Source organism: Onychostoma macrolepis, chromosome 01 (assembly GCF_012432095.1).
Source record: "Onychostoma macrolepis isolate SWU-2019 chromosome 01, ASM1243209v1, whole genome shotgun sequence".
NCBI lineage: Eukaryota > Metazoa > Chordata > Actinopteri > Cypriniformes > Cyprinidae > Onychostoma > Onychostoma macrolepis.
The window spans coordinates 20371205-20390725 of record NC_081155.1 but is presented as its reverse complement, the minus strand read 5'-3'; the positions used below and the strand labels follow the sequence as shown (position 1 = coordinate 20390725).

Here is a 19521-nt window from a genome sequence, read left to right as displayed (position 1 = left end):
ATTTGTGATGTGAGCTTTCGTGATTTGGCTTCTGATTGGCCGCATTATACATCAATCAAGCATTCGAGCCAATGAGCGGCCAGTGCGCTGGCTTGGCTGAACTATGATGTCATCTTCGCATTTCGTGTCACTCTGCAACGAGGTCCATAAAGATGCAGTCAGTGCTGTGGATGAAATCGTCGTCGTGAGTCAGCAGTACAAGAACAGGCCACTGACTCATTATTTGAAATTGAAGTATTGCGTCACATCAGTATCAATTCACTGTTGTGCAGTTGTTTCTATGCTTCTTCTGTCATTCCGGTGAACTCTTCTCATCCGAACGAAGACACTATTCTTTTACCATCTAAACTAAATCAGACGATTGTTGGGAAATAAGTGACATTTTTAAAACCTACTACAGCCCAATGAATTTTATCTTATGTTTAACCTGAAATATAAGATTATGTATTATATAAGTGTTTTTTTTTTTAGTTAAGTTGAGAAGTTTGTAAATATTATTGCATTAGTATTTAATAGCGTCAAATAGCAAACGTTTAGCTCCTTACATATAACTCGAACTCTCTGTTAAAACATGAACTAATTAAGTGCGATAAAAGGAGAAATTTTGTTTGAACATATGATTATATGAATTTTTGTACATAGAAAATGAGAATCGCCAGTATGAACTCCACTAACTTAATTGATTTAAATTCCTTTGAATGTATGATGGCAATCAAACTGTCTAAATTTATGAAACCTAAATTTTTAACAAAACAACCCCAAAGCAATATTAATATTACTATGGAATGTCAAACAAAATATGTTCATTTTACCTGCATACATTTTCACTTTCCGATAAAATAAATAAATAAATAAATAAAAGATCAACAGTCTGAATCCCCTGCCATGTTTCATCAATAGGTGGCAGCAGAGTAAAATGTGTGCTTCATACCCTCATTCATTTCTCTTTAAACTTTTGGGTTTAGTTCAATTGATATGAGGTATGATATTTGATGTGTCATTTACATCTGTTGTCTATTTATAGTGTGTTTGTGTTTGCATATTTATGTGTCAATAAAATTCAGTTCTAAAAGAGTGTGAGAGCTACAGGAAATAGGTTAAATAAATTTTACAAAAGTAATAATACAACTCTAATAATAATACAATTTGACACAACTCTAACTCACTGATGTAGCCTAAAAAAATCTGCATTTCACCCTGAAATGAAAAAAACAAACAAACAAACAAAAAAACATGTTATTTAATTTTTTTTTCCTATGCTGATTTTTTTTTCCTCCTCTGGGACCTAAATGCAATGGGGAGGATTAATTCAGTTTTAATGGCAAGTTGGCAACCTGTAATTTTAAAACTTAACTTTTTCTTTTCCACAGGTGTCAGCTATCACAACATTCCCATCCAGCACCGAGGGGGAAGATCACAGCTACTTGACACAGACATATTGTGATTTGTGACAATTTTTATTTCGTTTATTTTGCAAAGCAATTGCGAAAACGTGCTTTTTGAGCAAACAAACACTAGTACTGTCACAGATAATAATGCAAAAATGTAAAAACACTTCAAATTGACAATTTCATGAAGCATTTAAAAAGCACTGTATTACATTTTATTTGCAGGTAAATAAAATGAATGACTTGGAGAGGGAAATGGGCTTTATAGATGGGATTTCAGGCTTTAGAGCAGGTGCAGGAGAGGTTATATTGTAATCTAGTCATCAGCAAAGCAGAGATAGGAAAACTGAGTGCATATTTTAGTTCACTCTTAATTTGTCACCTTTAAGTGGCAAAATTCAGAAAAAAGTGCTTGTTTTTGCAAAATGTAATGTGTGCTGTGCATGCAGAATGTATTCTTCATTGACTGGCTTGAATTAATAAAGGAAACTGACCTATATTTGACTATGTTTGTCAAAATGTGCAGTATAGCCTATAGCACACTGAGATGAGTGTTAAATTCAAGAATTTAAAGACCTCCATTTGATCTTACTTTTCTAAATGGAAGAATGAACTGGAAACGATGTAATTAATTATGTGATTACCTTTTTAAATAAAAATATTTATTTATTTTAATTTTTGGATTAACAATGCAATAAACAGCTGTTTATTTTTGCACTGATAACTTTTTGCCATTTGCTGAATAAACATGCAAGGCAATGAGATCATGTGACATTGTAGCATGCGTATTTTGATTGATTTATTTGTTTGTTTGTTTATTTTGTATTGTATTCCACGTACAGCTTTTTTAATGACTAAATTTCAATTTTTAATCTTTTGAGGAACAATATATAGCAAGTTTTTTAGCCTTTCCTCAGTCTTTTTTTCTTTTCTTTTTTTAATGCTCAAAAATCAAGAACAGTAGTCTTTCCTCAGACAACCAAGAGCTGCGCTTATGTGATGACGTAATAATGAATAGAACGTTGACAGTGGCTGCGTCCGAAATCGCATACTACTTGTGTAGGTACTACATTTGAATTCGAACGTACTACTCGACCGTTAAAAAAGTACGTTCTACTCGCCTCGCATACTGTTTTTCGCATACTATATATGAATGAGGGTAGTATGAATGGAATTCGGACGTACTACATCCGCCATGTTGATGTTGTCACGTGTCATGCGTCTTCACAACAGCGCGAAAATTTAAAGAGCCCACTTCACTGCGCAAACATCGTTAATGATTTAAATTCTTACCGCTTAACAAACCGTCTATTTAAAGAAAGCAGCGTTAACAAGCTGATGTACTACATTGAGGTTAACTTAACTCCATCTGATCGGTAATGATTAGAGATCTTTTTACACCTAATTCACACAATCGTTTCATCTGTTTGTTAAACCCTCAACAAGTCAGCCGTTTACTTGGATGATGTTAAACAAGTACAAGTTAACCACAATGAACATCAACAATGCTTTTCCCTGAGGTACTTTACACTTGAAGACATTCCGCCATTTTTCGAATATTTGTTTATTATGTGAGTTTTTAATGATTTGAGGTTAATGATTGAACACAAATAAATAGCCTAGGTTAACCATGGAAAACCAAATTGTATTGCATTAAACATAACATCGCATAACAACATCGATTAAACTACAAAGCTGTCATAGAAGCATGTATAATTACAAACTAAATTTACTATGACTGTTATTTATTTCTAAAGTAACCTTCACGTAGGATAAAAGTATGGGGGAAAGTCGTTTCTGCGACAACTCCAGATATCCGACGCACTCGTGCACGGCCCGTTTCAAACCGCCGCGAATCACAGCGCAATCAAACGCGTCTTCTGTGAATGCACAATGAGCCCGTGCTGCTGATTCTGCACCGCTCACGGACTGCACTGCAAACGGGTCCTCACTTAATTTTGTTCACTCTTTGCTGATATACTGCAATCAATTGCCAGACACTATAAAGATGTGAGAATCAGGAAGTCTCTTTTGGAGTCGACTCCCCATGCCTAGTTTGAATATTCCACAGTAAATTCACTGGATAGTTATCCACTGCTCGTTCTGCAGTTCATAATATCGACTTTTCCAAGTGGATAGCAATTATCATGGGACAGAAGAGAAAACTGAGTTCTCGCAGCGTTCAGGTGTAGCCTGACAACTCCCATCAAAGTACACCCCCAACATCCAGCACTAATCAGCCCGTTAGTGTTGGTGAGGGAAATGAGATGCCGGAGAGAAAGTGGATGAGGAAGGAGAGTTTTGAGAAGCTGCCCTCTCCTCATTTCTTTGTCTGAAGAGGGAGCTCAAGTCAGGATCAGCAAGTGGAGGACCAGGCTGCTTTCAGTGGCCATTAAAGGGGGCATATTCCAGGTTAGAGACTCCTGTGAGTCGATGTATAGAAAAATAATGTAGGAACTAGATTTTCTTTAAAATATACTTTAAAATACACTATTAAGGCTTCTAGAGTCGTTTTTGTGAGAGAATTTTACTTCCGCATCTGAAAACCGCCAAAACCGGAAGTGACGTAACGAGAGGGAGAGCGGTCCATGTTAACCACAGGAAACAGTGGATCGCAATGACAGTTCGGACGCTGAGGAAATTTTAAATGTTTATTTACACTTGTGTGACGGACCACAGATAAAATTATGAGCCTGTTTTGCAGCCAAGACAGCAGGGAAAGGTCAGGATTAGACAGAACAACGGTCAGAGGAGACAGATTGAGTTGATGTGTGATTAGAACAGCAGGCGTCTTGGTGAGACCAGTGTTAGCTAACGATATGTAATCAGACAATAGCAAAACTAGTATTGGTCATCTATGAGTATTGATACTTACCAGCAACATAAACTAATAAGCGTTGATCAGGCGTGTCACGCTCGTTAATATCCGACACTAACGTTAAGTGATATAGCGGTGTCTCATCACTGCAGGAGAGAGAGATAAACACGTTTTTGTTTCATTAAGTGTTTGTGCGGTAAATGCAAGGCCATGGTCACAGCTGAGGAAAGTCAGTGCTGCAGGGAGTTAGATACATACTGGGCTTTAGTGGAGAATGTGACCCCCACACTTGATGTGTAGTGTCCAACTCTGCACCCAGGCTTTGAGGCTTGCTGTCTGAACCCATATGCACTTCAGACAGGAGCATGGACCTCTCCAGGCCAGCAGACATTAGTGTGTTTAGGGCAGAGATCATTTATTACTCTGAGCTAAATACTTGTATGTATACATGCATAGTATATTAAAGATTTGAAAACCATTTTAAAACTATCTGAATAATTGTGTCTTCAATTACAAGTTGCCTATATTTAAGTAGGTCACAACTACCTGTAAGTCACACTTTTTGATGCCATTGGTATAAGACAGTCAATATTGACAGCATACAGACAAGTTGTCCGCTGGGCCTGTGGTGCTCTGAGCAGCCCTTACCTGCATGTGTTGAGTCAGACATTAGAAGACAGTTTACAGAGGAAGGAGGACTTTATAAAGGTTTTGAATGGCCCCATTTTGTTGACCATCAATAAAAAATAATCACAAATTGTCTTATTGTATAAAAACTTGTTTATGAAGTTTACATTAGATATATATCAAGCAGATCTGCATTTATGGTTAATTCAATTCAGTTTTATTTATACAGCACTAAATCATAACAAATGTTATTTCATAGCACTGTTAATACCCAACTAAAAACACAACATTGCAACTGTTAATTAACATACATATATATAAATGACGCGAATCCTCTGATTATAATGAACAAAGTGAAAATTTTAAAGTTAAATTTTAACCTGCAATATGCACTTTAAAGCAACGGAGGACCCTGCAAGTCAAAAAATGACGCTAAGGGGTACCTTGAGCGTCAAAAAGCGACGCCAAGTGGTCCTGACCAAGCTTCAGTATGTGACGAGTTGGGTGTGAGAATGGGTTGGTTCATCAGGGTGCAGGCAACACGCACTGCTCACATGTGCTTTCTCCATGGGGTGTTTCACCGCGACATCAAGCTGGACAACCTGCTGATCAATCCAGAATCCCTTCAAGTCAAACTGATTGACTTTGGATGCGGGGATCTGCTGCGTGAATCTGGCTATGACATCTTCTATGGTATGTAATATGCATTAAACCTGTAGTTTAGGATTCTAATAACTCTTTCCCACTGTTTTTAATAAGTTTTTTTTTTTGCATGTATAAATATGCGGTAGTATTTCAAGCTCTGACAGTCAAGTCTTTCAGCTTATTACACAGTTGAAGGTTATAACCTGACTCTCCCATCTCTCTCCCATTGTTCTGCACAGAATGCTGTCATCTGATTCGATCCCTCCTGCAGCAGGACCCAAGTCGGAGAAAAATCCTTTTCCACAGATGGTTTAATGTACAGAGCCTAAAATCATTTACTAATGATTTTGAAGATATACTCACACTTTAAAGATGTTTACTCCTTATTTTTTATGAATTTTTTATGATATCTGAATTCAAAACTCTTCTGTGTGGACAAAAACCCCGATTGCTGTTTTTTCTTTTGTGTGTGCATCATCAGCCCACCAGTGTTAGTGAGGGAAATGACAGTAAGGAGAGTAAGAGTAGTCAGGGTCAGCAAGTGCAGGACCAGGCTGCTGCAACAGTATATGAGAGAAGTGCTGATGACAAATCGACTGAACATAGTAGGACAATGTGTAACTGGTTGCTCTGTTCATCAAAAAACCTTTAACTTAAATATAGGTATCCAGTAATGAAGTCTTAATGAATTAATTATGGGAACTTTTCTGTTCATGAAAAGATGTGTAATTGTAGTTGTGATGTGTAATTAATTCCCATAAGTAAAAATACAAACCAGTATGCATTATATCAAAATCCTGTTGATTAGTTTGATTAAGAATTTATTCCAGGACGTGTGTTAAAATCTTTCAATGCAGATGAAACTGAGAGGACAACTGTTACTACCAGCCAGAAGAGAAAACGAAGTTCTCACAGTGTTCAGGTGAACGACTCCTGTGAAAGTACCCTCAAAATGCAGTAAAAGAGTGGCGGAGTACCATCAGCCTGTTAGTTTTGATGAGGAAAATGAGAGGCCTGAGAGAAAGAAGAGGAGGACGGATAATGCTGACAAGGTGTCCTCTCTACTTGTTTTTGACCAGAGGGGCAGCACAGGTCAAGGTCAGGCTCAGCAGGACCAGGCTGCTGTGCCATTACATGAGCATCGCACTGAAGGTAAACAAAATATCCTTGTTTTGCAAATAAATCTAACCCTAATAAAAAAAAATGTAAAATTTTGTAATATTTAATTATTATTTGGTTGAACCATGTTTTTGGTTAATGTTTCCTGCTTTAGATCACAAAGTTCAACAGAACGTTGACCATGGTCTTCAGGAGCCTCTTTCTAGTGGACTTAAAGTCCCTCCTCCTGAAAATCAGGAGAGCATTTTGAGCCGGAATGAAAACGGCAGAATGCTTGGTCAAGGAGGATTTGGCAGCGTCTATGAAGGGAAACGCCTGGAGGATGGCCTTGAGGTATTGTTATTTTATGATATTTAGCTAGAATTTTTTTTTTTTCTCACTCTGTCTATTTCAAGTCCTCTTTGGTGTATTATGCCCACTAGTTAGTGAAATATTTCAAATTTAATTGTGACTAATTTTTCATTTTGTTCATCAGGTGGCAGTTAAATTTGCCAGAAAGCCAAGGAACATGGAATACATCAACAATGTAAGTAGATTGCACTTTCTATGTTTATTCATAGTTTTAAATGGAAAACATGTAAACATTTGTCCAAGACTGGACTAAATCCTTATTTAAGAAAGTATCTTCATCTAACAATCATAAAAATGATCTTTCTTCTAGCCTGGACATTCTGAACCCCTTCCATTAGAGGTCGGCCTATTAATCTTAGTCAGTAAGGACCCCAAAGTTCCTCAAATCATTCAACTGTTAGACTGGCAGCTGCAGGACCAGCCTGATCAGTACGTCATGATTCTGGAACGCCCCTCACTCTGCGATCTATTTGTTTTTGTCCTGCGCTGTGGAGGTACAATCAATGAGGACATAGCACGGCTTGTCACGTGGCAGGCAACGCACGCGGCTCACATGTGCATTTGGTGTGGAGTGTTTCACCGAGACATCAAGCTGAACAACCTGCTGATCAAGCCAGAAACACTCGAGGTCAAACTGATTGACTTCGGGAGAGAGATCCCAGTGTGCCTCATGTCAAAAAGTTTGATTTATTGCCCTCTCATAAAGATAAAACTATAAGTTTTTACTGTCCAGTGATCCTAAGGTATTTATGAATGTTTTGGGAACCGTGTTTTTGTGTGTGGGCCATTGAAGACTATTATGTGTTTAAACTTTAAATTGTGAAACTGTGTTAAACGGGACAAAGGGAAGTTTTATTGGAGTTTTCACGCACACATATCAACAAAAACATACACGTAAAATGAGCAACGACTTGCTAGTGTTGTTGTAACGAACTCTAACTAGTTTAAAAACGTTTTAAGTTAAATAAAAAGAAGTAGAAGTGTACGTGTTTGTTTATTTAAAACAAACAAAGCATCGGACACCTTAGTTAAAACAATAGCATAACATTACAAAGTTAAATAATGTTGACTCATCTTACCCGTCTTCTAAAACAAAAAAAGCATCAGAAGCGAACGTTAAGGTACTTTACAACGTTCTATCATTACAGATTAAAAGGTATAGCTTTCTCACAAGTTACAGCAAATAGATCTGACTTATCTTACCCGTATTCTAAAACAACAAAAAAAGCATCTGAAGCGAACGTTAAGTAAAAAGTCAAAATCTTGTTACAAAAATTAAACAAAAGAAAAAGAGCAGCCCATCCGTCAGATAACCGCACACTAGCGCGTCAAAACTCAGAATGGCTTTACGCCGCTGAGTCCAGACCACGCCTACTGCCTGCCCCTAACAGCGTAAGGAGAGACCGATGCAAAGAATTAAAGTAATGTTTTAACATTAGAATGAACGTTATTTTAAATAAATCTTTAGCATTTCTTAATTAATGAAACAATGCGGCACTCATCCTAAAGCTTTTCATTTTAAAATAAGGCTTTTCCTTTTAAACAAACAGTATAGGCCTACCTAACCCGCAGGGAAATGTTGCTTATTTTATTTTATTTACTTTAGTTTAGTTATTCGCACTTAATTTAGTAATTCCTTTATTTACTCTTCTATTTTTGATCAAGTTTAAGACTTCTGACGTGTTACATTACCCAAACTTTTTCACTTTTAAAATTAGGTTACACTTTTTTCTTATAAAAATCACCTCTGAAGCCGCAGGAAAATGTTATTTGTCTTGTGTTATTTTATTTTAGTAGTATAATATCTTTATTTACTCTTTGATTTTGTCAATCTTAAAACTTCTGGAGCTATAGTTAAAACGCATACACGCGCATGTGAGCGGAAACCGGAATGAAAGCAAATGTTTTTGGATTTTTCAGAAGTAATTAGACGCCTAAACGTTTTACATTATCGCGCGAAATGTAAATATTTCGTCTCACGCGGTGCTACGAAATGAGAATGACACTGTGTGTCTGGACGTATGATTAACGACGCGACCGTATCAGATCAAGAGGATCGTTGTAAAACATTTAAAGGTGTTTCTGGAGACGCAACTCATTTGCAATCTAACGAGTTTTTGAGGATCTGGCATCGTAAACCCTGGTGTTGCTGTTCATTAATGAAACAATGCGGCACTCATCCTAAAGCTTTTCATTTTAAAATAAGGCTTTTCCTTTTAAACAAACAGTATAGGCCTACCTAACCCGCAGGGAAATGTTGCTTATTTTATTTTATTTACTTTAGTTTAGTTATTCGCACTTAATTTAGTAATTCCTTTATTTACTCTTCTATTTTTGATCAAGTTTAAGACTTCTGACGTGTTACATTACCCAAACTTTTTCACTTTTAAAATTAGGTTACACTTTTTCTTATAAAAATCACCTCTGAAGCCGCAGGAAAATGTTATTTGTCTTGTGTTATTTTATTTTAGTAGTATAATATCTTTATTTACTCTTTGATTTTGTCAATCTTAAAACTTCTGGAGCTATAGTTAAAACGCATACACGCGCATGTGAGCGGAAACCGGAATGAAAGCAAATGTTTTTGGATTTTTCAGAAGTAATTAGACGCCTAAACGTTTTACATTATCGCGCGAAATGTAAATATTTCGTCTCACGCGGTGCTACGAAATGAGAATGACACTGTGTGTCTGGACGTATGATTAACGACGCGACCGTATCAGATCAAGAGGATCGTTGTAAAACATTTAAAGGTGTTTCTGGAGACGCAACTCATTTGCAATCTAACGAGTTTTTGAGGGGATCTGGCATCGTAAACCCTGGTGTTGCTGTTCATTGATCAAACGACATACACGTTAACCATTTTATGACATGAGCCTGCTAGTATGAACTTTGTCAAAAGTTTAGACTTAAAGTTCACTGTCCGGTCAAAGGATGTATGTCCCTTTTGAAGATTTTATATGACACATAGCTGGTTAAGTTAAAAGTTAGGTAAAGTTGAGAAATTAGTATTTATAACGAATTATAATCTATTCGAATACGTCTTCAAACCGATGTTCAGGATGTAATGAGGTAGATAAAGAAGGTGATAAAGTTGAAATAAATAGAGGATCTCCAAAGATGATTGTTTTAATAAGACGGTCTATGGCGTAGGAAAATGACGTTTAATTTACTTAATTTCACATAATTTGTTATTTCTTTATACAATCTTTGATCATTGTTGCGCTTGAAACATATTATGATGTAGGTCTATACGTAATACATATAACGCAAATAGAAACCCCCGTGAACTTTACCGTTGTAAGAAATACATAAGACCTACTTCAAACGGCCGTTTGAACAGATGGTTCACGTCGCGCGAGGTCAATAAACAGATATCCCGAACTTTGACTTTTCGTCTGTTAAAATCACCCGCGGCGTTCAAACGCGCATAGATAAGGGACAATATGCGTCTACATGCTAGGGATATGCTAACATCGCAGCAATTAAGTTGTAAAAGAAAAAAAGAAAATCTAAAAGATGTTTCATCCCATCGGTGAAACACCTCCAACTGTGTTAAGTAAAGTGATGAAGATGCAGCCGGCTAACTAACATGCGTCTGATGAATTGCGCGGGATGGATTTGATGAGAATAAGGAAAGCCAGAATCCGAATAAATATATGGCGGCCGCGAGCGATAAGTAGGAGTCTAAATATAAAATGTATCCAGAGTTTCTGTTTTAAATAATGTAGCGTAAATCTATATCATACCGTCAGGTAAATTATGTAAACAGATGCGAAACCGGCGTTTAAATGTAAATAATAAAAGCGCTCCTTTATGCATGCATGTACGAATAATCGCAATATTTATAGAATACTAGTCATTATGTTTAAACACGAATTTCGTAATATTTGACCATACTATTTCACAAATTAACGTTGTGTCATGTACCTTACTAAAGATTTGTGGTATTAGGTCACCCCATGCCGGCTGTTATCGGATTTACGACGTATTTTCAAGAGGCGTCCCCCCAAAGTGATGCGTTAAAAAGCACGAGTTATAACATCCTCATTAACTGTAAAACTCTAACTTCTCGTACGCCGCCGTTACACCTCAACAAACGTCGGAACGATGGCTGACAATTATGATGGTGAGTATGTTTTGCTCATAGGAGATGTTTAAATATTTTAACGTGAATATTTGTTTAACATGACGTTATTATTTCCAACTACTTTCGATAATCTTGTGTTTGACGAAGATTTAGAACACATCCTTGAGGAGATATGTAAGTCTTTACTCTTTTTCTATCGTACGGTTTAATAATATTATTATTAATAACAATGATGATTATCATTTATTCAGTTGATGAAACCCAACTAACTGTTTGCGAGGACGACGATGGCCTTAACGGTAAGTTGACATTAGTTTTGTTTTGTTTTTCTTAACGTGTTAAAACCACCGACCCCTCATAAACAGTATTTACTAAATTTGACAGGCGTGCACAATGATGACGACAACCTTGTAATAATAACTGCAGAGGATGTGCAGCGGGAGATTGTGGGGGCCAAGTTACGTCACGAGTCAGCCAACGTCACAACGACCGCCCCCTCCCACACGGAATGTTCGGATGAACAACTTCACACGCCTACTGTCCGTGCAAACGCGCACACAGACGTAATCGACCCCTCCACGCAGCGAATGTACGGTTGCGGACAGGCCGTAAAACGCGTGAGGCTGTCCGAACAGGAAACAAGCGACTCGCCGTCAACCAGGCGTTTAAGGACTTCAGAGAACAACGGTGCATATTAAAACAGATTTTATGTTCGACTTTTATTTAATAAATTAATAAAGTGGTTATTGTTATTCTTTTTACAGAACAAGATCATGACCAACGAGGGCTAACAGCTTGGTCTGATTCGCTGGTCCACGCATGGGATCAGGTATCCTTCACTGATACGGAGAGTGAGGAAGAAGAAGAAGAGGAGGAGGAGGTGGAGGAGGTTGCGGAATTACTACATGAAATACCTCGGGAGCTGTTTAGCGATCGTGATTTAAATAGAAGGCTTGATCGCGAAGCGTTGAACCGTGTTAATCGTTACTTCGAAAGACTTTTTGATCTGGCCGGACAACCGTTAACTTACCGGCAAGTCGAAGAGATTGCAGCTAACGCGCAAGGTGACGTTATTTCGATTTTAAGAAATGTCATATCCTGTCAACAACAACACACCGAAGCCTTACGACACGCAGCGGAGTTTTGGAGAAATTAAGATGATTAAGATGATTATGCAGCATATAATATCTTTTTGCAAGATATTTTGAATGAGATCGTAGATTTTTCACGTTTGTTGGCAGGCGAATCCGGTTTTATGAACGTGTCGCTGCAAGGTGAGAGTCTCCCCACAGACATTAATGCGGTTCTAACGCCAGATAATAATCCAACGTTAATGGATGCAATGTGAGGACTGCGCTAGATATTGCAGATCTGACTTCTGTTATGAAATGCATAAACAGCCGCAAAGTGAAGGGGTGAGGTCACGCTGCGATCTCGTAAAATTTTGCGGGAGATGTTGCAGACAGTATAGAGCGAAATGGACGGGTGATAAACTATCACTGCACAAGTGTGCCCCGTCCAAATGTCCGCATTGCAACGACATACTGATAGATGAAGGGCATCACAGCTGTTATAGTCAACCCGCAAAACCTGCTGTGCATAGCGAAAAATATATTTATTTCGATTTTGAGACGATGCACGAAGATTCAAGACATACTGCAAATTACGTGTGCGCCATTTCGCAAGACGGTGAAGAGTTTACAGCCGAGGGGGTTGATTGCGTAGACAAAATGGTCAAACATTTCAGACGTCCAAAATTTACAGACTGTACATTTATAGCGCACAATGCTTCAGGTTTTGACTCTTATATATTGCTCGAGTATTTCACAAGTCAGGGTTTGGCACCAAAAATTATACTCCAAGGATGCAGACTCGTATATATGTACGATCATGTATTTAAACAGCGATACATAGACAGTTACAGTTTCTTACCTATGAAATTGTCAAAAATGCCCTCCGCTTTAAACCTAAACACCGACGAAAAAGGATTCTTCCCCCATCATTTTAATCGTTTGCAAAATGCTAATTACGTCGGACCGTATCCATCTAAAGAAGATTATGGATACAACACAATGATCGAACCTGATCAGGTCAAATTTGATAGGTGGTACGAGAGTGTAGCAGGACAGGTGTTTAATTTCAAAACACAACTGGCGATGTATTGCAAGAACGACGTTGTTTTGTTACGTGAGGGGTGTATGAAATACAGAAACGAGTTTATAGCGTGTACAAACGTGGACCCCTTCGGATGTGTAACGCTCGCGGGGTGCGCTATGAAGGTGTTTAAAACACTTTTTTTATCCAAAGACACAATAGCCCTAACGCATAAAAACGCCTATCTTAATCAGTACAAAGCTTATTCTACTCCGTCCATCCAGTGGTTGGAATATATTAAAGCGACCAAAAACGTTGACGTGCATCATGCATTAAATCACGGAGAAGTCAAATTCGGATCTTATCACGTGGATGGATATTATGAGTTTAACGGCGATAGAATGGCTTTGGAATTCCTGGGGTGTTTCTGGCACGGACATTGCTGTCGTTTTAATCCTAACTAATTAAATCCCGTGTCAAAAACACCTTTCGGTATGCTCAGAAGACAGTCTGATAATAAGCTGGAAGTTTTGCGTAAAACTTACAACCTCAAAGTAATTACTATTTGGGAATGTCAGTGGGAGAATGCCAAACAAAACGATCCTGATGTTAGGACTTTTATGAGTAATTACGCGGCACCTGAACGTCTGAATCCTAGGGCGTCGCTTTTCGGTGGTAGAACGAATGCACTGAAGCTTTACATTATTCACCGAATATGTTAAGACGTTTCTCAAATTCAAGCAAGAGGCTTCAGGTTTCCCCCCGCACGTAGTGACAGATGCCGAAAAACAGTCTTACGTTGAAGATTATTTTGAGAAGGAGGGCGTTCATCTTGACATAGACAAAATAACTCTCAATCCGGCACGTAGATCTATAAATAAATTTTTATTGAACGCCCTTTGGGGGAGATTCGGACTTAGATGTAATTTACCTAAGACCGAACTTTTGACAGATCCTGAAGATTTCGCCCGACACATTTTTGGAAACTACCATGTAATTAAACATTTCTCATTCGTATCAGACTCTGTAGCCCTAGTGCAGTGGTGCTACGCTGAAGACGACCCCGCCCCCGCATGCAATGTTAATGTGTTTATCGCCTCATTCACCACGGCTTATGGACGGTTGGAATTATACGAGCTTATGGACAGATTAGGCCCGCGCGTTTTTTACGTAGATACAGACAGTCTTATCTTTTCGTCGAAAGAAGGCGAATGGATGCCTCAAACAGGCTCGTACCTAGGCGAACTGACGAACGAACTCGACATAGACGATAACATCACGGAATTCGCATCAACCGGCCCTAAATCGTTCGGCTTTAAAACTGCAAAAAATAAAGTCACCCTTAAAGCGAAAGGGATCACGCTCCATTCTTCGAATGCGCAAATCGTTACCTTAGAAAGTATTGTCTGGTACAGGGTTATGTAGCATCACGTGACACGTCCCAACTGCTCACCCGTACAGAGACCATTGTACGGAATAAAAAGAAGTTCACACTACATAATAGATCACTTTTGAAAAGATTCAAAGTGGTTTATGACAAACGGATTCTTCTGCCTGACTGCTCCACTTTACCTTACGGTTTTTAACAATATGTCCAGACCAGAAGATGCGTATGTTGAAGAAGGTTTTGACTTTCGTTTTAATTTCCCGTTCTCCGCTGTGGTCTCCGGACCTTCCGGCAGCGGGAAGACTGTCTTTGTGAAAAATCTGTTGTGTAACGCAGATAAGCTGATCAATGTAAAAATTTACAATATTGTTTTTTTATACAGTTGTTGGCAACCATTGTATGGTGAACTCTTGTCATTGTTTGATATTAAATTTATTGAAGGCATACCAAAATCTTTAACGGATGAAAATTTATTGCCTCCTAATAAGAAATCTATTTTGATTTGTGATGATTTAATGGAATTAGCATATTCGAACGATGAACTCTCACGCGCTTTCACGAAATATGTTCATCATAAATCATTTTCCATTATATTGATAACTCAGAATCTGTTTTTTCAAGGTAAAACCAGTAGAACTATTACACTGAATACTCATTATATTATTTTGTACAAGAGCCCCAGAGACTCTATGCAAATAATGGTTTTAGGGCGACAAATTTTTCCAGGGAACACTACATATTTCATGGAATGTTATCAGGATGCAACCAATAAACCTTTCGGATTTCTCCTGATCGACTTTAAAGCTAAAACGCCCGAGCGTTTTCGTCTCAGATCGGATCTGTTTTCAGATCATCAGGTGGTGTACGTACAGAAAAGAACGCGGTAAACTTTGATGAAAATAAGAAAATGAGCGATAGGCTTTGTAAAACCTACCTCTTTTAAAACTGTTATATAAGGCTACACAAGCAGCGACGTGTCATTTTACAGTCGGCATCGGATCAACTGATTCTATCCTTATGCGAAATAGCTCTTAACGTCCTCCGCGGTACAATACCTCTAAACAGTACACAGTTCCGAAGATTAAAAAGAAAAAGAAGAAATCAAATACGCTGCTAGTAAAAGATCACCATCGAGAGAAAAACGCCTGATTAATCAAAGAGGTGGATTTCGCTCCTCTGTTAAGTGTCGCCATACCTTTTATCACTAGTTTAATAACATCCAGACAACATTAGGAATGGAATATGCTGAAAAGCATTATGTAATTCCGCAGAATCAGCTGAATAAATTAAGAGTCGAACGTCATGAGACAATTCAACAAGTTGTGGAGAACGATTTGGATGTTGCTATAAGAAATATATTACAGAGATCTGATTTAGATTTGCACGGGAAAGCTAAACTTTATTCCAATGTCTTGCAGAGGTTTTTAACTATAGTAAAACAGGGCGATTTGGAGAGCGGTACTTTAACTCTGACGCTCCCGAAACAGGATAACGTTCACACCGACGCACCTGCTAGCACACCTGCTAACGCACCTGACCCACCGTCTAATAAAGGCGATGAAGAGGATCACATCGTCAACGAGATCTTAAACAATGTACCGCAAAGGCAATTAAAAAACGTCAAATTCATTTTGAATAAAATGTCTAATGCTAAGCAGTTGTCTTCATGGACAGATTCTGGAGAGTTTGTGTTTAAAGGACGTGTAATTGCCAGTTCGCACTTGGTGGATTTGGTTAAAAGCATAACAGCTCCTCATACCGTCCGCGATGAATACAGACCTCGCGGATGGAACGAATTTCTAGATGCTTTTGCCGTTTTAAATATACCATTTTCAACTATAAGCAACCCGCAAGTTAAACGGTCGGTCGAAGCCCTTAAAGGGAAATCACCCGGACACAGCCGGCAGATGTCGCCAAAGATGACGACCCTGTTGAAACAACTGCGTGGTAAAAAGCGTGCGGCCACGTCACGGTTTAGTACCCCCGTAGGAGAGGCGTTTAATTCGCTGACTCTTGATTTCTAGCGCGTGGTTAACTTTTTAAGTTACTGTTTGTAAATATATTTGTAAGCATGTTTGAAATGTTTGAAATATTTGTATTAAAATGTGTTGAAATATCAACGCTATATTAATAAAGAAAAAAAAAGATATGACTGATTACCCAACTTCTTTTATTTATAAAGTACACACATTTGAGATTACATCTTTTATTTATTAAACATGTAATTATAGAACTTTACAGATCTGCACGCAGTGAATACAATTAAATGTATCACAGAGACGAGGTTTCAATCTCTTTACAAATCGAACTACCATGTCATCATTTTTAATTAGATCATCATAATACATTTTAACAATATTTTCATAACCGTAACCTTTTGACATGTGATACAGAAAAAACACACAATGTTGGCCGCAAGCATCTGATGCGAAGTCTTGAACCTGTTTGTTAGAGTATTGCACGCGAATAGAATTGTTTTAAAAAAAATCCTGGACAGTCTTCGGAAAACGCGGATCTTTAGGGTTTCCGCCAAAGCTGTCAAAAAAACAACTAACGCCGTCGTTGTTTACGTAGATGGCTACCCAGTGTTGACCCGGTTCTGTGGAAGGGTCGGTATTAAAATAAGCATAGCCGGTAAATTCTTTAACGGGTTTTGGGTAGGTAACGCATGGAAGCACTCCTAAAAATATGTGTTGTGTGCAATTTTATCCATAACGGCCGTTAGTTGGACGGTATTCATTTCGCCGCCTCAGTCAGTAATAATCGACCAGCACCTGTCTTCGATTGGATATTTCAACGATCGAATCGAAAATCGCATATACGATAATGGTTACGGATTGCGTGAGAGGTTGTCTGAATCGCGCTTCCAGTCTAATGTTTCCCGATCTAATTAATGATACGTGATTCGAACAATCTTCATCGGGCGATAAATTAAATCCGTAGAGGGTGTATCCGTTGAGAAAATCCTGGCGATCTATTGCAAGAGGGTGATTTTTAAGATGTCTTCCGGTAGATAATACGAGTTGATAAAAGTCCCTCACGGCAGATCCGTTATCATATTCCGGCTGAAGGGGTTTGGACGGGATCTGTATTCCGTCTCGATATGAAGCCAGAAATTCCAGGTTAAAATGTTTAAAAGCAAAGGGGTATTTATCGTACGCCCCTGAAAAAGCCGTATTTTCTGTCATTGCTAAAATTATAGATTTTGGTAAAGTCCCCAAAAAAAGATTTTCTTGATTAGACACGCGAGATCCTACCGGTATAGAGAAATTCTTCAGACACACACGTTCTATGGGGTATTTAGCTGTAATATTTGTAAGGTTTTATCCTTTATTTATCAATTTTAGCATCAGAGAACCAAATCGTAGAAATTCGGTTTTGATCTGATTAATTGATATTAATCAATATTGTATAATTTATACCCTATTAACAACTCGTCGCAGTATTAATATAGTATAAATCAGCAATGCTTCTTATTGTTGATAAGAATACAGAATTGATTGGGAAATTTGCCTGAGCAACAGGTAACACGATCTATGGCAAATAATTTAACGATTTGAAAATCAAGGCACCAGACTATTCATTAAAATTGAATCGAGCGTTTATTTACTATTCTAAGGCACAATACAAATAACCAAAACACATACACACACACATACACATATTATGGCAAGATCAAAGCAGTTTGAAGGAAGGTAACTATTCTCTTTTCTTGAGAATTAAGGACGACCTTATGGGGACGTCACAAACGGAAGACTCAGTTATTGTTATCTTTTAACGATTCATTCAACTCAACCAGTTTCAGCAAATAAGAGATTTGTTTGTTTACTTATTGTGCGTGGGAGTTGAAGGCTGTACTTAGGGGTTGATGAAGGGAAACCCAGGACCTTTCCTGCTGACTTTTTGTTGTCGCGTGACGTCACTCGGGATTCCTCCTTTGGATTGGATGACTCTCTGGCAGCGCGCGAATAGCGAGTTTGAAATTCTTACGCAGCAGCTTTGCAAGTTTTCTTTGGTCAGACGTGGCCAGGGTGTCGAAGTCTTTTGATGATCAGCCAGATGTTTCACAGCACGATCGAGGGGCAACGCCCAGACTTTCAGCCTCGTTTCTTGCAGTTGCACCAGTTGTTTCACCCCGTTCTTTGTTCTGAGCTCCGGTTCAAAGTTGGGGTGTCTGTTTTTATCGGACAGAATTAAGTCCATCCTAGTCACTGTCTGACCCAATCACATTGTCTCTGTAGGGCGGAGCCCCGCCCAACATGACTAATATTTTGTGCATACATTATCTGCTCATAAATATGTCACCTGAGTCACAATAGCCTAGCAGATTTCTACAAAGTGTTATAATCATACCTTGTGATGCTAAAAGTCAACATTCATCTATTTCAATGTACTGGAATCAGCATAACGTGAAATTTAATACCAAACATGAGATAGTTATATATTGAATACCTATAATTTTACCTACTAAATGGTTTAAGTCACAGATTAAAATATCCTAAGTTCTGATAACTACAGTCAGATATATGAAACACAATACCACATTCATATACAAATATCGTCTCTTGAGTATATTGCTTTTTAATAGCAGAAGTCCGTTCTGGAAGATCCTTTGTCCATACAATGTTGGGTGTTCTTTCCCTTTTGGAAAGAAGGAAAAGGCACATTCCTTTAGAAGGCGGGAAACCAGAGCTGAGGTCGTGAGGTCATGAGGAGTATCACGTTGGGTGTCTCTGGTGATCTTCTTTGCTGAGACGAAGTCGTAAGTCAGTCAAATTTTGTTTATCGGAAAGGTATTTTATGTTAGCGGGGTCGCAGTATCGCGAACGCTCTGGTCCTGGAGCTTCTCCAAAGGAGTAATTATGGGTTGTTAAACTCCGAACAGATGTAGCGCGGGCCTTCATCCTCACCTTATCATGTTTTACGAGTCTCTCAAGGTGGAAAGGGGAGTATGGCCGGACGCTAGTCTCCGAATGGAAGCATTGGGTTGGTCATTCGCTCA

General features: G+C 38.3%; 3 protein-coding genes across 3 annotated transcripts; all 3 read left to right on the top strand.

The window, feature by feature from the left end:
- Positions 1-5165: 5165 nt before the first annotated feature.
- On the top strand, positions 5166-5900 carry LOC131541388 (serine/threonine-protein kinase pim-1-like). Its single transcript, XM_058777137.1, has 2 exons — positions 5166-5526; positions 5718-5900. Exons 1-2 carry the CDS (start codon positions 5346-5348, stop codon positions 5846-5848), a joined length of 312 nt encoding a protein of 103 aa, XP_058633120.1. The 5' UTR covers positions 5166-5345; the 3' UTR covers positions 5849-5900.
- Positions 5901-6429: 529 nt separating this feature from the next.
- Positions 6430-7720, top strand: LOC131544683 (serine/threonine-protein kinase pim-1-like). The gene is made up of 4 exons (XM_058783072.1): positions 6430-6630; positions 6752-6930; positions 7073-7123; positions 7259-7720. Exons 2-4 carry the CDS (start codon positions 6868-6870, stop codon positions 7664-7666), a joined length of 522 nt encoding a protein of 173 aa, XP_058639055.1. The 5' UTR covers positions 6430-6630; positions 6752-6867; the 3' UTR covers positions 7667-7720.
- Positions 7721-11058: 3338 nt separating this feature from the next.
- LOC131543795 (uncharacterized) lies at positions 11059-16226 on the top strand. Its single transcript, XM_058781583.1, has 6 exons — positions 11059-11077; positions 11290-11337; positions 11423-11725; positions 11803-11927; positions 15938-16114; positions 16194-16226. Exons 1-6 carry the CDS (start codon positions 11059-11061, stop codon positions 16224-16226), a joined length of 705 nt encoding a protein of 234 aa, XP_058637566.1.
- Positions 16227-19521: the final 3295 nt, after the last annotated feature.

Bases quoted from the DNA above. Each gene is read 5' to 3' on its own strand.
- LOC131541388 (XM_058777137.1), top strand. From the start codon at position 5,346: ATGGGTTGGTTCATCAGGGTGCAGGCAACACGCACTGCTCACATGTGC. The intron at 5,527-5,717 runs GTATGTAATATG...TGTTCTGCACAG, and splicing joins TGGCTATGACATCTTCTATG to AATGCTGTCATCTGATTCGA.
- LOC131544683 (XM_058783072.1), top strand. From the start codon at position 6,868: ATGCTTGGTCAAGGAGGATTTGGCAGCGTCTATGAAGGGAAACGCCTG. The intron at 6,931-7,072 runs GTATTGTTATTT...TTTGTTCATCAG, and splicing joins GCCTGGAGGATGGCCTTGAG to GTGGCAGTTAAATTTGCCAG. The intron at 7,124-7,258 runs GTAAGTAGATTG...TCTTTCTTCTAG, and splicing joins ACATGGAATACATCAACAAT to CCTGGACATTCTGAACCCCT.
- LOC131543795 (XM_058781583.1), top strand. The intron at 11,726-11,802 runs GTGCATATTAAA...TTCTTTTTACAG, and splicing joins AAGGACTTCAGAGAACAACG to AACAAGATCATGACCAACGA. The intron at 16,115-16,193 runs GTACCGCAAAGG...CTTCATGGACAG, and splicing joins TCAACGAGATCTTAAACAAT to ATTCTGGAGAGTTTGTGTTT.